Source organism: Tripterygium wilfordii, chromosome 15, assembly GCF_013401445.1.
Source record: "Tripterygium wilfordii isolate XIE 37 chromosome 15, ASM1340144v1, whole genome shotgun sequence".
In the NCBI taxonomy this organism is placed as follows: domain Eukaryota; kingdom Viridiplantae; phylum Streptophyta; class Magnoliopsida; order Celastrales; family Celastraceae; genus Tripterygium; species Tripterygium wilfordii.
The window spans coordinates 2,555,726-2,572,463 of record NC_052246.1 but is presented as its reverse complement, the minus strand read 5'-3'; the positions used below and the strand labels follow the sequence as shown (position 1 = coordinate 2,572,463).

The window sequence follows — 16,738 nt, the reverse complement described above, 5'->3', positions numbered from 1 at the left end:
AACCCAACATGAAGCCCAATCCTTGGCCCGATCCTTAGGGCATGAGAGAAGGTAAGAATACTCTGGAAGAGGGAAGCATCGCAAACCACAAGAAGGAAGACTGAAGAAACAATCTTGAAGGCTGATGAACCAAACTGAAGTTTATCATCTTCTGTAGAGGAGGTAAAGGGACTCTTTTCCTTTCTTTTCTTGATAGTTTCGATTCTCTTCACTCTGTTTATCAGGTATGAATAAAAATTGCTTTAAACATATGATGTACGTAAATATGAGCAATTTGTTGCAATCAGCTAATCGAGTTCGAGACTTTATTTTCAGTGTCTGATTTCCATTCTGTGTAATTCGACTTCCATCCAGTTGTAAATTCTAGCTCCCGACAGTGTTCTGTTTGTTCTTGTTTTATTTTGATGGGCGCAATGTGTTTAGTTTTGCAGATTTTTATCAGATTCTACATTTCATGATTAAATCTTCTTATAAATTTTGGGAATAGGTTTTGTCATTTAACCTATTGTTTGTTTTTCTGCACGACTTTCAGATGCAAGGGATAGAATAGCGTGATTCCATTCTTTACCTTGATTGAAGATATTTGGCCTGTCACTGGTTTTGACTGAAAATCGTTTTCACTATCTCCAGCTGAGAGCCTGAGACTATGCCCATAAAATGGTAAATGCAGAGCATAAGCTCCTAACAAGCTTACTTCTCTCCTTGGTTGATTCAAGTTAAAAGAGACTTTCACTTCCTTTTTTGGTGATCTCAAACATTGGTCTTCATCACATTGTTTGTTTCTTTTTTCCCCTGCAACTAGGCTTTTGCATTGGCAACCCAACGCAGGCACAACTGTGAACAGTCAAATCCTCAGTGAAGTATCTCATTGCATCGAGAGTGTTAATGGCGTCAAGGATGGCAGGTGGAAATCCACTCTCACATTCTACAAACCAATGTTACGTGGTAACTGAGTTTGACTCTTTTTTTTTTGTTGGATCTCTTTATCTCTATGTGAACTCTAATTGCTGTGGCAGACCAGGCGCTTGCAGCAGAATTCCCACGTGATTTTCTTGGGCTTTCACTGGCGGAGCAGCCAAACAAGTATTACTTCATAATCCGTGGTCAGCGTCTTGTTCTTGAGGCAGATTCCTCCATTCAGACTATAATGGAGAAGTTACAGTCTTACAAAATGAGGGTTGCCCTTAATTTTGAGGTTTCCTTTTTGCATTAACATGTAGTATGTTCATGAATTTTTGGTAGTCCAAGTGCGATATTTTTGACTTGTAAGTATGTTTACCTGACATGTAGGGCTTGCAGTACCAACTCGGTGACTTCCAGTTGAGAGTGGGCAAAGTTACTCCAAGTCATAATGATACCTTGAGAGGAATAGTTATGGAGGTAATGATCAGCTATCAAGTGTTACACTCTATTCTGGGTGTTTGAATTTTCCCATTCCAGAGTTCTTATGGCCTTGATACCCTTTTTTTCTCTTGGTTTCGGTTTTGATATTTCAGTGTTCATATGCACTTTATACCATTTTTGTTGATATTATTAAGTAGCTGGTGATTCAGATCTTTATTTTATAACTTACATTACTTGGTTCATGATGTGGTTTGGGTTTTACCATCACTTTTGATGAAAGGTGCATAGATTTCCTGTGAAATATTGCTTTCGATTTTGTTGGTATGCTTGTGTGAAGTTGAATTTTTTATGCTAGGATTTCTCTTATGTTTCATTTTGACGTTTTACCATAATAAGTGGTATGGAAATGCAAAATGTGCATGCTGCAGAGCTTGACCTTTTCCATTCTTTCTTTGTTGAATGTGTTGTTTTGGTTACAGATGTTCAAGACTAGATTTTTTGAATGTAGTAGTTTGTTCAGAATAACATGTGATGTAGGTTGTTGGGGATTACAGTTGTGTCGGCTAATAACAGTGCTGAGTATTGGTTGTTACATGTTTTTTAAAATCTAAAATTACCATTCAAATCCTACAGTTTATTTGATAACGAACATATACATGCGAAGTTGGTCCTTGAAACTTTTGAAATTCTGGTAAGCAATCATGATACATCACTTCTACTTTTTAATTGATTTGAAGTAATATTGTTAATGAGATTGAAGATAGTCTTTTAACACTCCCCCAAAACTTGCTGTATCATCTAGATCAAGAAGTTTCCCGTCATCTTCATATTACAGTTCCATTTTCCTATGAAAATTGAGAGTTTGCACCTTCTGGAACTAAGTCTGCAGCATGCTACTCTTCTGCAAGCATACGTCTTGTATTGAGTGTGGTGTTCCATGCATAGTCTATTTGAAATTGTTTATATGCTAACTTTCTTAGTTAAGACATTTTATGTTGGTGCACACCTTATTCTCATTGAAGTTGCTTCAATTTTCCAGGTGGAGTACCTCCCTATCTCTTCAATGGAAAAATCAAGGCAAATTATGGAAGAGTTCATCGATATATGGCAAGAAGCGGTGTCAAAAAGATCACTGCCTGGTCACTTCATGCATATAGAACCCAACTTTTCAGAATATGGCCTGTTAGACCATTATACATCTCAGCATACGGCTATTCAGTATGCTACTGTCATGGCACAACTAATTGCAACTGTGCAAGTGCAATCAGTGAGAAACTAGGGATCAGTGAAAGATTTTCTCATGTACCTGGCTTGGATGACCAGCTTCTAATTTGTGTCCTCTCTAGTCTCTAGGAAAGAACTTTGTTACAGTTTGAATTTTAATCTGTTGGAGTATAATGTTGAAATGATCTTGGACCTCATTCTGGTAAAATGTTCATGGATGAGTTAGGAAGGCGTGATGGTACACCGGAAAAGAGCTAAGCCCAGAAATCATGGAGCTTTTTTCTCTTTCAATGGCAGCAGCTAGTTCAAGTTCAAATGTCAGCCGGATTTCTGAACACTAGTCTTCCGTGAGTAGCATGAAAAGAGTTGTGACAAAAATCTTTGGTTGTTTTCTTAATCTTGAAAGAAAACAGTTTATACCCACTAGTTTGATACTATTTGTTTTCGAGTATTACCTTCGAGATTTACTCCATCATAGTAGGGGTGGGGAAAAAAAATCGGATTCGTGTCGGATAATATGTGTTTACAAAATATTTATATGTTTGGATCTTAATTCGGATTGAATTTTGGACATATTTAATTGATCAAATTTGGATTGATTTAAACTCGAATAAGCAATTCTGATAATAACTTATATAGGTTAGGGTTTTGATAAATAAATCCGACAAGAAGATTTATTTCTTTGGCCCCTAATCCGATATTAAACCGCATAAAATTTTTGTATTTGGACTCAAATTTTATACATATATATAATTTATGTTCAAATTTAATTTAATTCAAATGGGGTAAATTGATCATTCGCAGCTGATAGAGTTTCGTCACCGTACATCATACCAATTGGATCCCTACCGTTGTATGATTTGTGGAACTTGCGTTCTTGATTTGATTGTGTTAGATGTAAGAAGACAGATGGAGATCTTCCATTGGCTATTTTTTTTATTTTTTATTTGAGTCCGTCAGATAGAGCCCCATATCGTACGAGTAGATACATCAGATGATTTCTTAGTTTTGACTTTTGAGTTGTGGCTCTAGATAAATTCAAATACCAGCTAATTATATAAATATCCTCAACGGAAGCGCGAGCTTCAGGAGTCTTGATCTGAAAAGTTTTCTTTTCTTATTCATCTTCACAAGGTTTGCGCTTCGATCTCTCTGTCAATTTTACTGTATACTCGGCGATTCTTGGATTTATTTTTGGACCCACATAAAAAAGTTTCGATTATCGATATGAGTTTCTCTCTGTGCGCTTTGAGTTAAATTACGGAATCTACGGTTATCTGCTTTTTTTTTGGGTAATTGATCATCAGTTAAGGATGCTGTGGTTTGAGATTTAGGGCTTCGTTTATTAAAATTGAATCTATAATTTATTTTTATGTTCTACACTGTGAAGTCCTCTTAGTTATTCATGAGATTAAATTTTCAATTTTTTTGGTTGGTGGGTAGTTTTTTTTCTTCATCTTGGATGTTTCTTTTTTAGGATAATGGCGAAGAGTTACTTCAAACAAGAGCATGATCTGGGTACGTACTGGTGCTTTGGTATCAAACATAGTAGTATAGTACGTAGTTGTAACTATATATTTGATCTGCGATGCATTTTGAGTTTTATGTGTATTGTCTTTTCAGAGAAGAGGCGAGCAGAGGCTGCTAGAATTAGGGAGAAATACCCAGATAGAATTCCGGTGAGAATGTATTTTGCTTGTGTACTGTTGATTGGTGTTATAACAGCCTGTATGTGACTTCATTAGCTGCGAGTTGCATTGAAATATTGGGTCAAAATTTGAAGTTTGCAGGCTTGTTGTAGTCTCGTATATGTGTGTAGCTTTCCTTCAGTTTTTTTGGGTTCATGGGTTGGCTTCTTGTGTCTATATGGTGTTTTCGTTGCCATAATTTGGAGCATGGTGGTTTAAAAGCATAGATTTATTTACAATATAATGAATCTGTGGTTAAAAGGTATGTGTGGTATCAATAATTTAAAACATGTATTCTATCAAATCTTTACGTTACTGAAACTTTTGCATGGGTACTTGATAATGCCATGAAGTTTAACCTAATTGATCAAATTTTTAATCTGCTATTTCTTTTTGGTTGTACATATGATTGTGCACTCTTGTTCTTAACATGCATGTCCCTTTGAAATTGATTGTTGGCACACACACAAAAACAAGCATGAACTAGATACTCCAGGGACAAGGATAATTTTCTTGTTTTCTAAATAACTTTTCATTGATCTTTGTTTTGATTTTTATGGTGCCTATGGTATCATCTGTGGAATATAATTGCTTAAAACCTTCATACTTGGCCTTTCATGCTACTGTTTTCCTCTCTTGCTCCCTAAAACACAATTAGTAAGAGATCAACTTCTTATATTTGGATATTCCATCAGTTGACATAATAAAAACTTTTGCAGTGTGTTTACATATGTGTGACTTATTCCCATGGGCATCATGTGGTTGATTTGGAAGGAAAAAAATACAGAAGTTTTTGTAATAGAGAATCCTTGGTTGACAGTTCCCTTGCTTGTTTTAATAGTCTGAAATTCTATGATCAACTGGACTTATGCCAGGATTCTATGATCATCTGAATTTTTCTTTGATGCTATTCACAATAATTGTTAGGAAGAATTAAGTCTATAGGAAAATGTATTGGGTGTTGTAACATTTGATGCTGATGTAAAAATGGGATTCCTATTATGGGGCAGTGTTGTCACGAGGCGGCCGGGCGCGCGCCTGGTGAGGCGAGGCGCAGCCTAAGGGCCTCGCCTAGCCTTAATCGCCTGGCTTCAGCCAGGCGTGGCCTAGGCGCATGCCTCAGACCAGGCGCAAGGCTAGTCAGGCGTGCGCTTAGGAGAACAAGGGAGGTTTACGTGGGTTTTTTTAAAGATTTTTTAAAATTTTATTTTAAAGAGACTTCTAGATCTAGGAGAAAATGGGCCACGTGGATTTCTATTTTCTAAGATCTGTTTTTTTAATGTTATTTTGAAGAGACTTCTAGTTCTAGGACAAAAGGGTTAGGTGGATTTTAAAGAGACTTCTATTTTTTGATGTTATTTTAAAGAGACTAGTAGTCAAACATCTTTGCCACCTAGATCGACTTTGCTGTCTCTCGCGTGTCTCTGCTGCGTCGTCTCTCCTCTCTCCTCTACTTAGTCTCATCTCTCCTTGCTGCTCTTTCTTATTATTTTTCATGTGTAGTACAACTGAACTGCTCCTTCGATTGTTACAGCTTCAAAGCGCTCTGTGAAATTTACAGCCGTCGATTGGTTCCATTATTAAGAACAAATCGACATCCATTTTCGCATCATCTTTGGTTCTTGATATTTTTGCTACTAAATGAAATTGCATGTATGTTTGCAATCTATCCAATATAATATATTTATCTTTTTTAAAAAAATATTGCGCCTAGCTTCGCTCGGGCGTGCGCCTTGCGCCTCGAGCGTTTGAAGGGTTGTGCGCCTTTCGCCTTTAACAACACTGTTATGGGGTATTGTCGCTGTGACTGTAAAAATAAACGACAAGCCATCTCTGTACCCTGATGGATGACAAAGTGGTTTTGGGGTCAGAGGTTGAAGGGCTCGTGGTGATGATGATTATGATTATTTAAAGACTATCAAACTAAACTGAAAAACAGATAAGGCTTAACTAATCTGCATAATATACTTCCATGGTACTCTGGTCATATATCTATTTGCATTTTGAATGTCTGACATTTGATAGATTCCCTCTTTTAAATATTTAGTTTTGGGTGAAGGAAGCTAATCCAAATGTCTCACTTGTCTTAGAAAAATATATGTAAGATCAATTGTGGATGTTTGTTTTATTCTGTCGTTGTTGCATTGATAGTGCCATGAACTGAATTGTGGATGTTTGTTTGATTCCGTCGCCGTTGCATTGTTGTGCCTTGAGTTGAGTGACTTTGGCCAACTTTTGGATCCTTTGTGGTACCCAAGCTGACTTGTCTGCAACTTTGATCCTTTGCTGTTTTAGGTGATTGTGGAGAAAGCTGAGAGAAGTGACATACTGAACATTGACAAAAAGAAGTAAGTAGGCGACAGTCCAAACTTTGATTATTGATGGCTGTAGATTCTTTTGTTACATTCTCTTACTCATCTCTCTACTTAATTTCACACTAGTTTAAGTGAGTGAGAAGTCTTAGAGGTCTTATCAGGATTGTTGGCTAAATCACTTAGAGAACCAATATGCAATTACGGATTCTGTTTTGTGCAGAACTAGTACCTTGGTTCCTGGAACTTCATTCCCATGTTGATTGATCTCTGGCCCTCTTGATGTCTATGTTATTCTTCTTATTGGTTTTCTGTATTTGAGTTTATAACTGCTGTTGTGTTTGGTCCCATCTTGAAAGTAGTTATTGGCTGTCTGCCTGCTTGTGGTTTTCAAGATGGGTAGATAAGACCTAATAATGTTAAGAAATGTGGCATCTACATGTTCTTCAGGGGAAACTGGGGAGCAATGGCTAAAGATTTTCTTTTGTACTGTGTGGGTATGATTGTTGGTATTGAGATAAGCTCCCCATCTAAAGCTAATGGTCTTTAATTCAACCTCTTATAGTCATAAGAGTTGGAAAATCAATTGTATTAAGAGCACATTTATTGCGTTGCAATGCATGCTGCTTCTCACTCCAATAAAGTGACCTGTGATTCATCATCCGAGCCTTTATATCAAAAGTTTGGATTAGGATTGGCTATATGAATTTATGAGAAAATAAACTTGAATGGCTAAAGATTTTCTTTCTTTTGTGCTATGGTTATGGCTGTTGCTATTGAGAGAAGCTTCTTATAGACCGGATCTGAACATCACAGGTACCTTGTACCAGCTGACCTGACTGTTGGACAATTTGTGTATGTTATCCGCAAAAGGATCAAACTAAGTGCAGAAAAGGCAATTTTTATATTTGTGGACAATGTCCTCCCTCCTACAGGTAACTAAATATCAGTCTAAATACTTTTTGGATAAAGATGTTTGGATTCTGATTTCTGAATGTCTAAGTGGACACCATCCTATAACATTATTGTTTTCTTTTCAACTCTTGCAGGTGCAATCATGTCCGCCATATATGAGGAGAAGAAAGATGAAGATGGTTTTCTCTATGTTACTTACAGTGGTGAGAACACGTTTGGTTATGAGAGTTCACAGTAGCTCTTGACATTGGGGCATAACCTAGCCCTGTTCGTTTCAATTAATTTGTAGTATATGATTTGGATTGTGAACGGTCTAGCCATGCACCTTTTCCTTTTCTTTGTTCTCAGTATATATAACATCAATACTCATGGCTTCTCTCTAAAACCCATCGCCAAACAACTCCTAAATCTCTTTCTTCTTCAACTCTAAAACCCAATGCACAAGAGTGGTTCGTCTTACAGAGTCTGGGCTAGACCTAGCCCACGCCGCCTTCAAGCTGCCCCACCTTCTCACACCAAGATCCACCCCTCCGTTGACTACTCCACCATCGGATCCGATCTAGGTTGAACTTGAACGTCTCTGTTCTCTAAGATAATACCTCCGCTTGCAAAACGCTCTCCCCAGGCGAAGAAGTTTTTAAGAGGAGCGCACCCCCGCATTCTAAATTCCATAAATACTTTAATAAAAATCCTATTAGTCAACATGCAAGTCGCTCAATCGTCAAAATGTAAACTCACTTCTTCCAGTAAAAACTCTCAAATCTCAATCAAGTGCTCTGTGCATCATATTCAATTTACGTCATTCAAACGAAGAAGTTAATAGAGAGGAGCTCACCACGTTGCGGGCTATGCAAATTCCAGTCAATGCTGGATAACCCTATGCAAAGTGAATGCAGCTAAAAAAACATATTCTCAGTAGAATGCAAAAATGACCATACAGATGGAAGACATCGAGTAGGTGAAAACATTAATTACATGTTTCATCATCAAGGCACTACAAGAAAATCACGTCTGGTAGTCTGTTGCAACTTGCAAGATTTTGGATTCAGCAATTTCAGCAACAGTCAAGCCAGTACCCATTATTTGACAATTCCATATCCCGAAAAGTTCAGAGACAAACAAAAGTGATGCTATAAATGAAACAATGATAAGGGTGATCACTTGCACCATGGGCTGCTTATGGTTCTCCACCAAGCTCCACCCGTAGGTTGTCATAAGGATAGACTTTTGGTGTCTGGTCAACAAAATAAGCAAAATAAAATCAACAAGAAGATTAAGCACCATGTGATCTACAGCAATAATTAACCAGTCATGCACTCATATTCAAAAACTAAGGGGAAAAATGACTGGGAGTCGGATAAAACAACCTTAGTACCAACATTTAGAAAGCTTTGGAAGGGCTCAAAGTTTTGCCACCCTAATGTGTGGCCTATCATATTGATTTTGCAATGAGCTGTGTCACTTTCGAAAAAGCATATGCGCAAAAAAAAAAACACACACACCCAGGTGGAGGATTATTATTTGACTCCACATAAGTATCATGACCAATTGAGCTTCATTAACAAAGGTTAAGACAACTCTACATAAATATTATTGATTGCCCTTTTGTTGTCATGCTTTCTCTTTTGACGAAGGACTCCCTCACCACCTTTCTGCTCCCCAACCCCTCTTTTTTTCTTTTAATTGGGGTAAGTAACAAGTCAAATTTTGAGAGTCGGGTTAGAATCAAGTATCAAGACAGTACATTTGCAAGTAGGCAGCATTTTCAAGGCTCCAGTTAAATTGTAGTGTGCAAGTTGTACCACAATTTTGGCGCTTGTTTCATAAGATCACCCGACTCACTCAGCCTATATAAAAGATGGTAGTTTCACACATATAGTTAGTAATGCTTCATCGACATTTTCACTCTCATACAAAGAGATTTGTGTAAAAAGTGCTAGTGCCTCATTCATATCCTTCACAGTATATTCTTTTTTCCCGCGGGATCCTTCACAGTGTATTCAATACAAAACCCTCCGCCTGTGGGTACTATTAGTCTTTCAAAATTTGGTTAGAGGGTTAGTGTGCAATTTATCACAATTGTTTATCAATGCTTCAGCTTCCTTTTTACTTTCAAACAAAGTGATTTGAGTAAAAAGCTTTTGCGTCATGATCAATTTTTTTAGTTAAGCATCAAAACACAGACGTTATCGATAATAAGGACACAAATTCCCCTCTCATGCTAATAATAATGAAAATAAACAGAACATGACTTGTTCAGAAAACAAAAATGTCTCAGAGTATATTGGTGACATTTCATTTCTGATTTCTCAAAGCAAACGCTATATTTTCTCAAGCAATCAAGTGGAGCCTTAGTTCAGAGGAGGAGGAATGTGACATTCTACTTATATTAGACAATAATTTTAGACATCTGAAATATATCCTCTCTGCCATGGGAGCTTTGCATTTGGAGACCATCAGAGTAACCATTCTTTAAGCTTATCTATTATAGGATTATGTGCATGGTTTTTGCATTGCTATAAGGATAGTTGATCACCTTAACTTAGACAGATTAGTTTGTCACCAGTGCTACGTAAAGCAGTTGATGAACAAACTGCAGATTCGTTATAAGTTGTAACCAGCAATTCAGTACAGCATTCCACCCCAGCATAATGAAAGCAGGCTAGGTAGGTTTTACTTTCTTTCTTTCTTTCTTTTTATAAGTATGATAGGCATTTGATTATGAAAATTTTAGATTCAATTACCTGCATTGTCAAGATAAAAAATCAATCTAATTCTACAATACACATTTCCCATCCAAAATAACAAAGATATGAAGGCAATTGCACTGTAGTCAAGTTCCTAATGACTTCTGGTTCAGGTTCTTAATGCGTCTTCTGTGGGTTAAAATTAAAATGTTTCAGGGAAACTTCTTTTCCAGTGCCTCTTTCTTTGGTCTTTCTTTCTTCAATATTCATAGTTTATATTTTTGATCGAATCAAAAGCATAAACGTAACTGTTTGAGCTAAACACTATCAATGCTTATTTTTCAATTGATTAACACATGGAAATAAATTGTTCCAAAAGCAACACACTAATCCCATTCAAGAGTACTTTTTAGACTCGGCCAAGCTCTGTAATCACATTTTTTCACCCCAAATTCTATGTTCTTAAATCAATTACTTCACTGAAACAATAGTACCTCAAGCAAAACCAATAGTTCGAAATTTTAAACAAATGAAATTGAAAGGGAACAAAAACTAGAATATGAACTTACAAATGGTATCGTTGAGGCTTTATCGTTCCACACGGCTAACAGTCCCAAACTGGCAAAGAACCCTAGACCTCCACACAACCAAGCCAACGCCTCGTACTGCAATTTTTCCGAAAAAATTAAAGCGTAAACCGTAATTAGACGTCCAAGAATTTGCTTCAAAATAAGACCATATTCTGATTTCGAAAGAATCTCAAAAATTTCATAGAACTAATACCTTTCCAACCGTATCACCAGCAATGCGATCTATACAAGGCTCGGGGAATGGGGTCCCGTTGTCCCAAACCAGCTCGTCATTCACCGGAAGCTGAAAATCCAAAACAAGCGAATCGTTTTTAGGGATCAGATGTTATTGCTTCAAGTGGATCCAGGAAAAGCAGAAACTAATTTTAATTTGAGGGTCAAATGATAGACTTACGGGCTTGTCAGGGACTATGTGTTTGCCGACCGGAAGGCCCATGCCGGAGCGGAGGCGAAGTGAGGAGGCAATTGAGCGGCCGACGACGCCGTTACCGCCCATGATCCGCGACGCTGCGTTGCTCAATCTACCTGCCATCGTTTATCTCTTCTCTGGAATGAATAGTTGAATACTATGCCGATGAATCATGAATACGCGACTGATAATGAAAATGGTACACCGCATTATGGGCTGGGCTGAATTTACATTCTCCTTTTTGGATTTGGAGCTGAATTCTTGTAAACATGTATTTGTCAAGCCCAGGTCCAGCCCATGAATGGGTCCAATCTAAAAGTTTATAATGCAACAAGAAGGTTCATGCTTTTCATATTGTAGCGTTTTGGTTCTATTGTTCCCCAATCAGTATTAATAAATTGATATTTCTCTAAAATTAATTTACCTCCCGGTCTCTTTGTTATATGTATATTATATACGGTACTTTTTTAAAATTAAATAGAGAAGATACCATACAAATTTGTCCTTTGGACATATGATACGGGCTTAAGCTTGAATCGTTAGACCTGTGTGCACAGAAATTTTCCATCTAACGATAATGACCTAGCACGTGGCCAGAAGGGTCTTCTGAGTCCATACGATTTTGACATACTAAGATATCGCCCAAGGCTTTAACAACAATTGCTCTTCTTCTCTTCCTTAACCTCCTTTTTCTTCATATATATATATATATATATATATATATGAAAATTCTCAAATGAGGGATCCCTCACTTTATTTAAAATGAGGGATCCATCTAACACCATTCATTATGTGTAAGTGTGACCCCCACATGTGATGGGACCCGCGTGGGACCCGCGAGTGAATGGTGTTAGATGGATCCCGCACTTTAAATAAAGTGCGGGATCCCTCACCTGAGAAGCTCTCTATATATATATATGGAAATTATGCAGAATGCATTACAAAGTAATGGTGGAGCCCATGGTCTGTTTTAGGGTTGCCCGTGACGCTCCAATCTTCTAACAACTATAACATCCAATACAAAATGGCCAAGAGATTATGGAACTCTCGATCTTCTTATCACTAATTTGATCGTTGTGATAACTACTCGGATTTAGATTCTTGTCATAAAATATCAATTTAATCCTTATAAGATATTAAATGTAAACATATTAATCAATCCAATCCTGTGGACGCAAGAGCTGTTGATCTTAGCTACGTAGATGCACGGGAACATACGAATTTGCGAGTCTCAATAATTGATATCTCAGTTATCTCAACTACTGAATTAGATGCACAAGATTCAAGTAAATTCGTAAGCCCTATATATCTCACTTGACGCACATGAAATTATGTAAGTACGACTCAACAGTTAGGATATCAACCACTTGAATTCGCTATCATAACTGTAAAAGTCTTCGTGTTTGTCAGATAATTATGATCCCAAAGAACCCCATGCATTTTTTTTTTTTTTTAACTTGGGTCTAATATTAGCACCTGCCCCAACCGACTGACCCTCCTTGAACCCTATAAAACCCCACCCATCTCTCCATTACGACTCCATCCTCACAAACATTACTACTCTTCAAACAAGCAAATTACGGTTTGAGAGAGAGATGGCTTCCAAGTGCTCAGCATCACTAGCTCTTTTTCTAGCATTCAACCTTCTCTTTTTCACCCTTGTTGCCTCATGTGGCACTTGTCCTTCCCCCAACACAAAGCCCAAGCGAACACTGAAGCCCAGCCCAGGGCTGTCTTCCTCTGGTAAATGCCCTATTGATGCACTTAAGCTAGGTGTGTGTGTTGATGTTCTTGGTCCATTGCTTAACATCACCATTGGTACACCTCCAAAGACTCCATGCTGCAGCCTTATCGGAAACCTTGTTGATCTTGAAGCAGCTGTTTGCCTTTGCATTTCCATCAAAGCTAGTGTTTTGGGCATCAACCTTAATATCCCACTTTCATTGAGCTTGCTTGTTAATTACTGTGGAAAGAAGGTTCCACAAGGCTTCCAGTGCCCTTAATTATATATACATATATATTAATTGTGTGTTTATTTCAAGTTTGTTGCTAAATTACTCATGTGATGTAAAGGGTGACTGCTTATAGTTCCCCCTCTTTATTATTCTTATTTGAGTGTAAGAGTGACAATAATAAGTCTCTTTTCTTTAATTTGCTTAGTGAAAAATTCCTCGTTTTACTATTTTAAAGCTTTGTTCAAAATATAGTAGCTAACCCTAATATGTCTTCATTTTGGAGCAACCTTCAATGTCGATCAATAAATTAAAGAATAATTCTAAAGAGAGAAAATTTTGACAAGGCATTATATTATAATCACTGACAACTGGCTGGTAAATCCCGGGATGACATTCGCATATCCATGAAACTTGAACTCACGAGCTCCTGTTTTGCTAAGAGTTAGCTTGGTGAAGTTCTCAATCTCAACTAACAACCCGTTGTTAAAGTTTACTCTTGATAGTTTATCACTAATCACTTTCATTGATGAGGACTATTTGCACCCCGTACTTGACTAACTAAACCCCATTCTAAATAAACCCCAATAGAAAATATAAAATTTATTACTGCACCCCTTTCTAAGGTTTTCTGAAAAATCACTATCAGCACCCCACCTGTTCCTACTTTTCTTGCTTTCCTCTGCCGGCACGAATGAGGTGTTTGCATCGGGGTTTCCATTGCAGGCATGTAGGTGTTCATCTCCCATGGCTTCTTCAGGTGTTGGAGCCTCAACAGTGTCTGAAAGTTTGGTTCTTTAAGAGGAACAAATTGTGGGTGTTCAACACTTTGAAGCATCTGAAGGAACGGTATTTTGTCTTCTAAGCTTGGTTCTGGGTAAATGTGGTTCTTCTTCCTCAAAATTCAGGAGAAGTCCTTGTTGTAAACAGAACTCCACATTCAGATTCTCCCCTATGAACTTCAAATTTCCATTTGCACTCTCTCACACAAGAGATATATGCAAAAGTTATAAATTCTACGGGCTGAGACAGAGCGGAGAGTGGATTTGGTGGCGCGAAGGTGACCATTTGTCTCCGTCAAAATTTCTTGGGTCTCCAGGGAAGAAGAACAGTATGATTTTAGGGCTCAAAATGGTAGGGTCATTAGGGGTGTTATTAGATTGATTTTTTTGAGTTTTTGGGGTGTACTTAGTTAATTCAGTAGTGCAAATAGTCCCCATCATTTCATTTCGTCATTTTCAAGTTTCAACGGTGCATAACTACCTCGAAACAGTAATCCAGTCCGTGACTGCGAACTTGGTAAACAAAGAAGTTTCATTTCGTCATTTTCAAGTTTCAGCTTAAGCAAGTGGCATCTATATTGTATTATTATACTAATTATTAATCTAATTTCCCTTAATCTCCCATCTAACTTAGATTTACCAGATTTTTTACTAGGTGGTCCCTGCTAATCACTCTCCCAGTCTCCCGTGAGCCATCTAACACAAACAAAGTCATGATCTATGCAAGGAAATAATTATATAATAATTATTAGATCTCTAATTCTGTCATACCCTGATTAATCTCAAATTAGTTCCTGCAATATTTTGTATTCCACTAGCCCCAATGAGTTGGTATATAATGCATAAAATTTCAACAACTACATGTGATTTTATTATTTTTTTGATAAATTGAGATTAGTTTAATTAATTAAAAGATGCAATACAAAATACAAGGGTATGCCCCTCAAGAAAAAAGCCAAAATGAACAACAATCGGCCCACAAGAGGAGAGCTCTAAGTCATCCAAGGAGAAAGACCCACATCATCCAAAGCCCTAACATACCCAAAGCCTTAGCAGAGAACAGAAAAAAGGAAGTGAATTACTCCCCACCAGAGACTTACAAAATCAAAATTAAATATAAGATAAAACCCTAACAACTACATGGGATAATAGAAATTTGATCTTAATTTGTAGCATGTCTGTCTTATTAATTACTCACTTTTAACGAATTGTTGAGATTCCAAAAAGAATTAAAAATGGAAGAATTTCTGTTACCTTGGAATGTTTGTGCATATATGTGAGGAGAATCATATTTAATTATTGCATATTAGAACATAATTTGACAGTCAATGAATTGTTAAATATTTGGATCTTCTGGAACCTTCTTAGAGTCACTAGCATGTGCCTCTTTCATCTTTTCTAGTAAATTATATGTTCCATTTCTTGAACTCATTGTATACCCATAACCTTGCATGACTATAATTTTCTCGTAGTAAGTGAGGAGGAAAATCTAATAAGACATGGTTTGAAGTAGTACGACTAAATATAGATTCAATAGATAGAAGATTATGAAATTATGATTCTAAATAGAAATAAATGACAAATGAATACACGTGATAGATTCTCGTTGATTTTATCATAAACTCACGTAATTGACCCCAAACTTTTAAGATAAAGGCTCGAAGGATAAGATGATGAAAAATCGATCGCACATGTAACTTTAAAAATGAACCCTTAACATTAAATTTGATTCTTCATTATATGCCACCGAAATAAACGAGTATACAACATGTACAATAATTAACTTAGCAAAACCCTAACACACCATCAAATTAACTTAGCAGTCTCTACTTAAACTAACACATCAATGAAGCACACATATGGATTATGCAAAGAGGAAGGCATACAAAATTAGGAGGATTCTTTTCACAAGTAATCAAGACTTGAAGCGCAAGAGGAATGAATATATTAAGGTTAATTAAGCAACTTAATCCTCAAAGCAGTGCAAAGGCAAATAGCTGCTTCAAGCTCAAGCAACCCTTGAATCACTGGACAACAAACATTCTTAACTGGATCTCCAATCCCAATTATATGCACCAACCCTCCAAGCAAATCAACACAAGCTCCAAGCTTTAGTGCATCGATCAATTGGACTTGGACTAGTAGGTGGAGGAAGCCCTGGTACACTTCCTCCTCCTCCACCGCCACCACCTCCGGAAGGAGGGCCTGGAGTGAAAGGTGGGGGTAGGTTGTAGAAGGAGGTGGTATTGTCACTGGAGGAGGGTGTGGTGTGGTGGTTTCGGGTGGGACGAAGGGTGGTGGTGGGTGTACGTGGTTGAGTGTAAGAACCACAAGCATAAATAGGTGGCAATGAAATTAGCATCAAAAACATGTAGATGAAGAACATGGCAGTAACCTTTGATGAACCCATGTTGATTTCCGGGTTTACCCAACAGGTGTTTTCTTCTTGGGTTGTTTTTGGTAGGGTTTTTTGTATATATATATATGCTCATCCGTGACTCTATTATGATAGAGTTGAATCCGTGAAGTTTCGTGGATCATCACTGCTAGAGTTTCACAAATTTGATTCTGTGTCATCTATTTGTTTTCTTGCTTCATTTTGTCTTTTTTTCTCTCTTTTTGCTTAGTGAAGAATTAATTTACCTTCACGACACGTGCTTTGTCCGTACTAAACCCACGGACCGAGTGGTTGGCCCATTAACACCGAGCAACCTCCCGGCCCACTACCTCCCAGACATTGCTGAGCTGCCATATGTTGCAATTGAAAACTTGCTGTTCTATTTTGCGAAGCGTGAGAGATTCCTTCTCTGTGTGATTCATCAGTTATTACACAAC

General features: G+C 37.4%; 4 protein-coding genes and 1 pseudogene across 6 annotated transcripts; 3 read left to right on the top strand and 2 right to left on the bottom strand.

Annotated features, from left to right (window-relative positions):
* Positions 1–7: 7 nt before the first annotated feature.
* Positions 8–3,022, top strand: LOC120016253 (mediator of RNA polymerase II transcription subunit 20a-like). 3 transcript variants are annotated; one of them, XM_038868932.1, is made up of 6 exons: positions 8–159; positions 533–660; positions 803–945; positions 1,017–1,195; positions 1,291–1,380; positions 2,384–3,022. In XM_038868932.1, exons 2-6 carry the CDS (start codon positions 647–649, stop codon positions 2,621–2,623), a joined length of 666 nt encoding a protein of 221 aa, XP_038724860.1. In that variant the 5' UTR covers positions 8–159; positions 533–646; the 3' UTR covers positions 2,624–3,022. The 3 variants fall into 3 exon arrangements, with proteins under 3 accessions (XP_038724860.1, XP_038724861.1, XP_038724862.1); XM_038868933.1 differs by having other exon boundaries at positions 13–162; XM_038868934.1 differs by lacking the exon at positions 8–159 and having other exon boundaries at positions 537–660; positions 1,022–1,195.
* A 564-nt stretch (positions 3,023–3,586) lies between these two features.
* On the top strand, positions 3,587–7,868 carry LOC120017250 (autophagy-related protein 8f-like). The gene is made up of 6 exons (XM_038870413.1): positions 3,587–3,702; positions 4,046–4,086; positions 4,192–4,247; positions 6,552–6,604; positions 7,385–7,503; positions 7,618–7,868. The coding sequence occupies exons 2-6, from the start codon at positions 4,050–4,052 to the stop codon at positions 7,719–7,721; spliced, it is 369 nt and encodes a 122-aa protein (XP_038726341.1). The 5' UTR covers positions 3,587–3,702; positions 4,046–4,049; the 3' UTR covers positions 7,722–7,868.
* Positions 7,869–8,395: 527 nt separating this feature from the next.
* LOC120017249 (NADH dehydrogenase [ubiquinone] 1 beta subcomplex subunit 8, mitochondrial) lies at positions 8,396–11,336 on the bottom strand. Its single transcript, XM_038870412.1, has 4 exons — positions 11,155–11,336; positions 10,954–11,043; positions 10,740–10,835; positions 8,396–8,717 (listed from the first exon to the last, which is right to left on the bottom strand). The coding sequence occupies exons 1-4, from the start codon at positions 11,290–11,292 to the stop codon at positions 8,661–8,663; spliced, it is 381 nt and encodes a 126-aa protein (XP_038726340.1). The 5' UTR covers positions 11,293–11,336; the 3' UTR covers positions 8,396–8,660.
* A 1,392-nt stretch (positions 11,337–12,728) lies between these two features.
* On the top strand, positions 12,729–13,320 carry LOC119979951 (14 kDa proline-rich protein DC2.15-like). Its single transcript, XM_038822571.1, has one exon. The coding sequence runs from the start codon at positions 12,765–12,767 to the stop codon at positions 13,170–13,172; it is 408 nt and encodes a 135-aa protein (XP_038678499.1). The 5' UTR covers positions 12,729–12,764; the 3' UTR covers positions 13,173–13,320.
* A 2,302-nt stretch (positions 13,321–15,622) lies between these two features.
* On the bottom strand, positions 15,623–16,663 carry LOC120016912 (annotated as a pseudogene).
* Between the last annotated feature and the right edge of the window lie 75 nt (positions 16,664–16,738).

What these genes read in the sequence shown, in the direction of transcription:
- LOC120016253 (XM_038868932.1), top strand. An exon ending in GGGTTGCCCTTAATTTTGAG is followed by an intron (nt 1,196 to 1,290) that starts GTTTCCTTTTTG and finishes CCTGACATGTAG; the next exon opens with GGCTTGCAGTACCAACTCGG. An exon ending in TGAGAGGAATAGTTATGGAG is followed by an intron (nt 1,381 to 2,383) that starts GTAATGATCAGC and finishes TCAATTTTCCAG; the next exon opens with GTGGAGTACCTCCCTATCTC.
- LOC120017250 (XM_038870413.1), top strand. Translation starts at nt 4,050, where the DNA reads ATGGCGAAGAGTTACTTCAAACAAGAGCATGATCTGG. An exon ending in AATACCCAGATAGAATTCCG is followed by an intron (nt 4,248 to 6,551) that starts GTGAGAATGTAT and finishes TTGCTGTTTTAG; the next exon opens with GTGATTGTGGAGAAAGCTGA. An exon ending in CTGAACATTGACAAAAAGAA is followed by an intron (nt 6,605 to 7,384) that starts GTAAGTAGGCGA and finishes TGAACATCACAG; the next exon opens with GTACCTTGTACCAGCTGACC.
- LOC120017249 (XM_038870412.1), bottom strand. Translation starts at nt 11,292, where the DNA reads ATGGCAGGTAGATTGAGCAACGCAGCGTCGCGGATCATGGGCGGTAAC. An exon ending in ACATAGTCCCTGACAAGCCC is followed by an intron (nt 11,044 to 11,154) that starts GTAAGTCTATCA and finishes TTGGATTTTCAG; the next exon opens with CTTCCGGTGAATGACGAGCT. An exon ending in CTGGTGATACGGTTGGAAAG is followed by an intron (nt 10,836 to 10,953) that starts GTATTAGTTCTA and finishes GAAAAATTGCAG; the next exon opens with TACGAGGCGTTGGCTTGGTT.
- LOC119979951 (XM_038822571.1), top strand. Translation starts at nt 12,765, where the DNA reads ATGGCTTCCAAGTGCTCAGCATCACTAGCTCTTTTTCTAGCATTCAAC.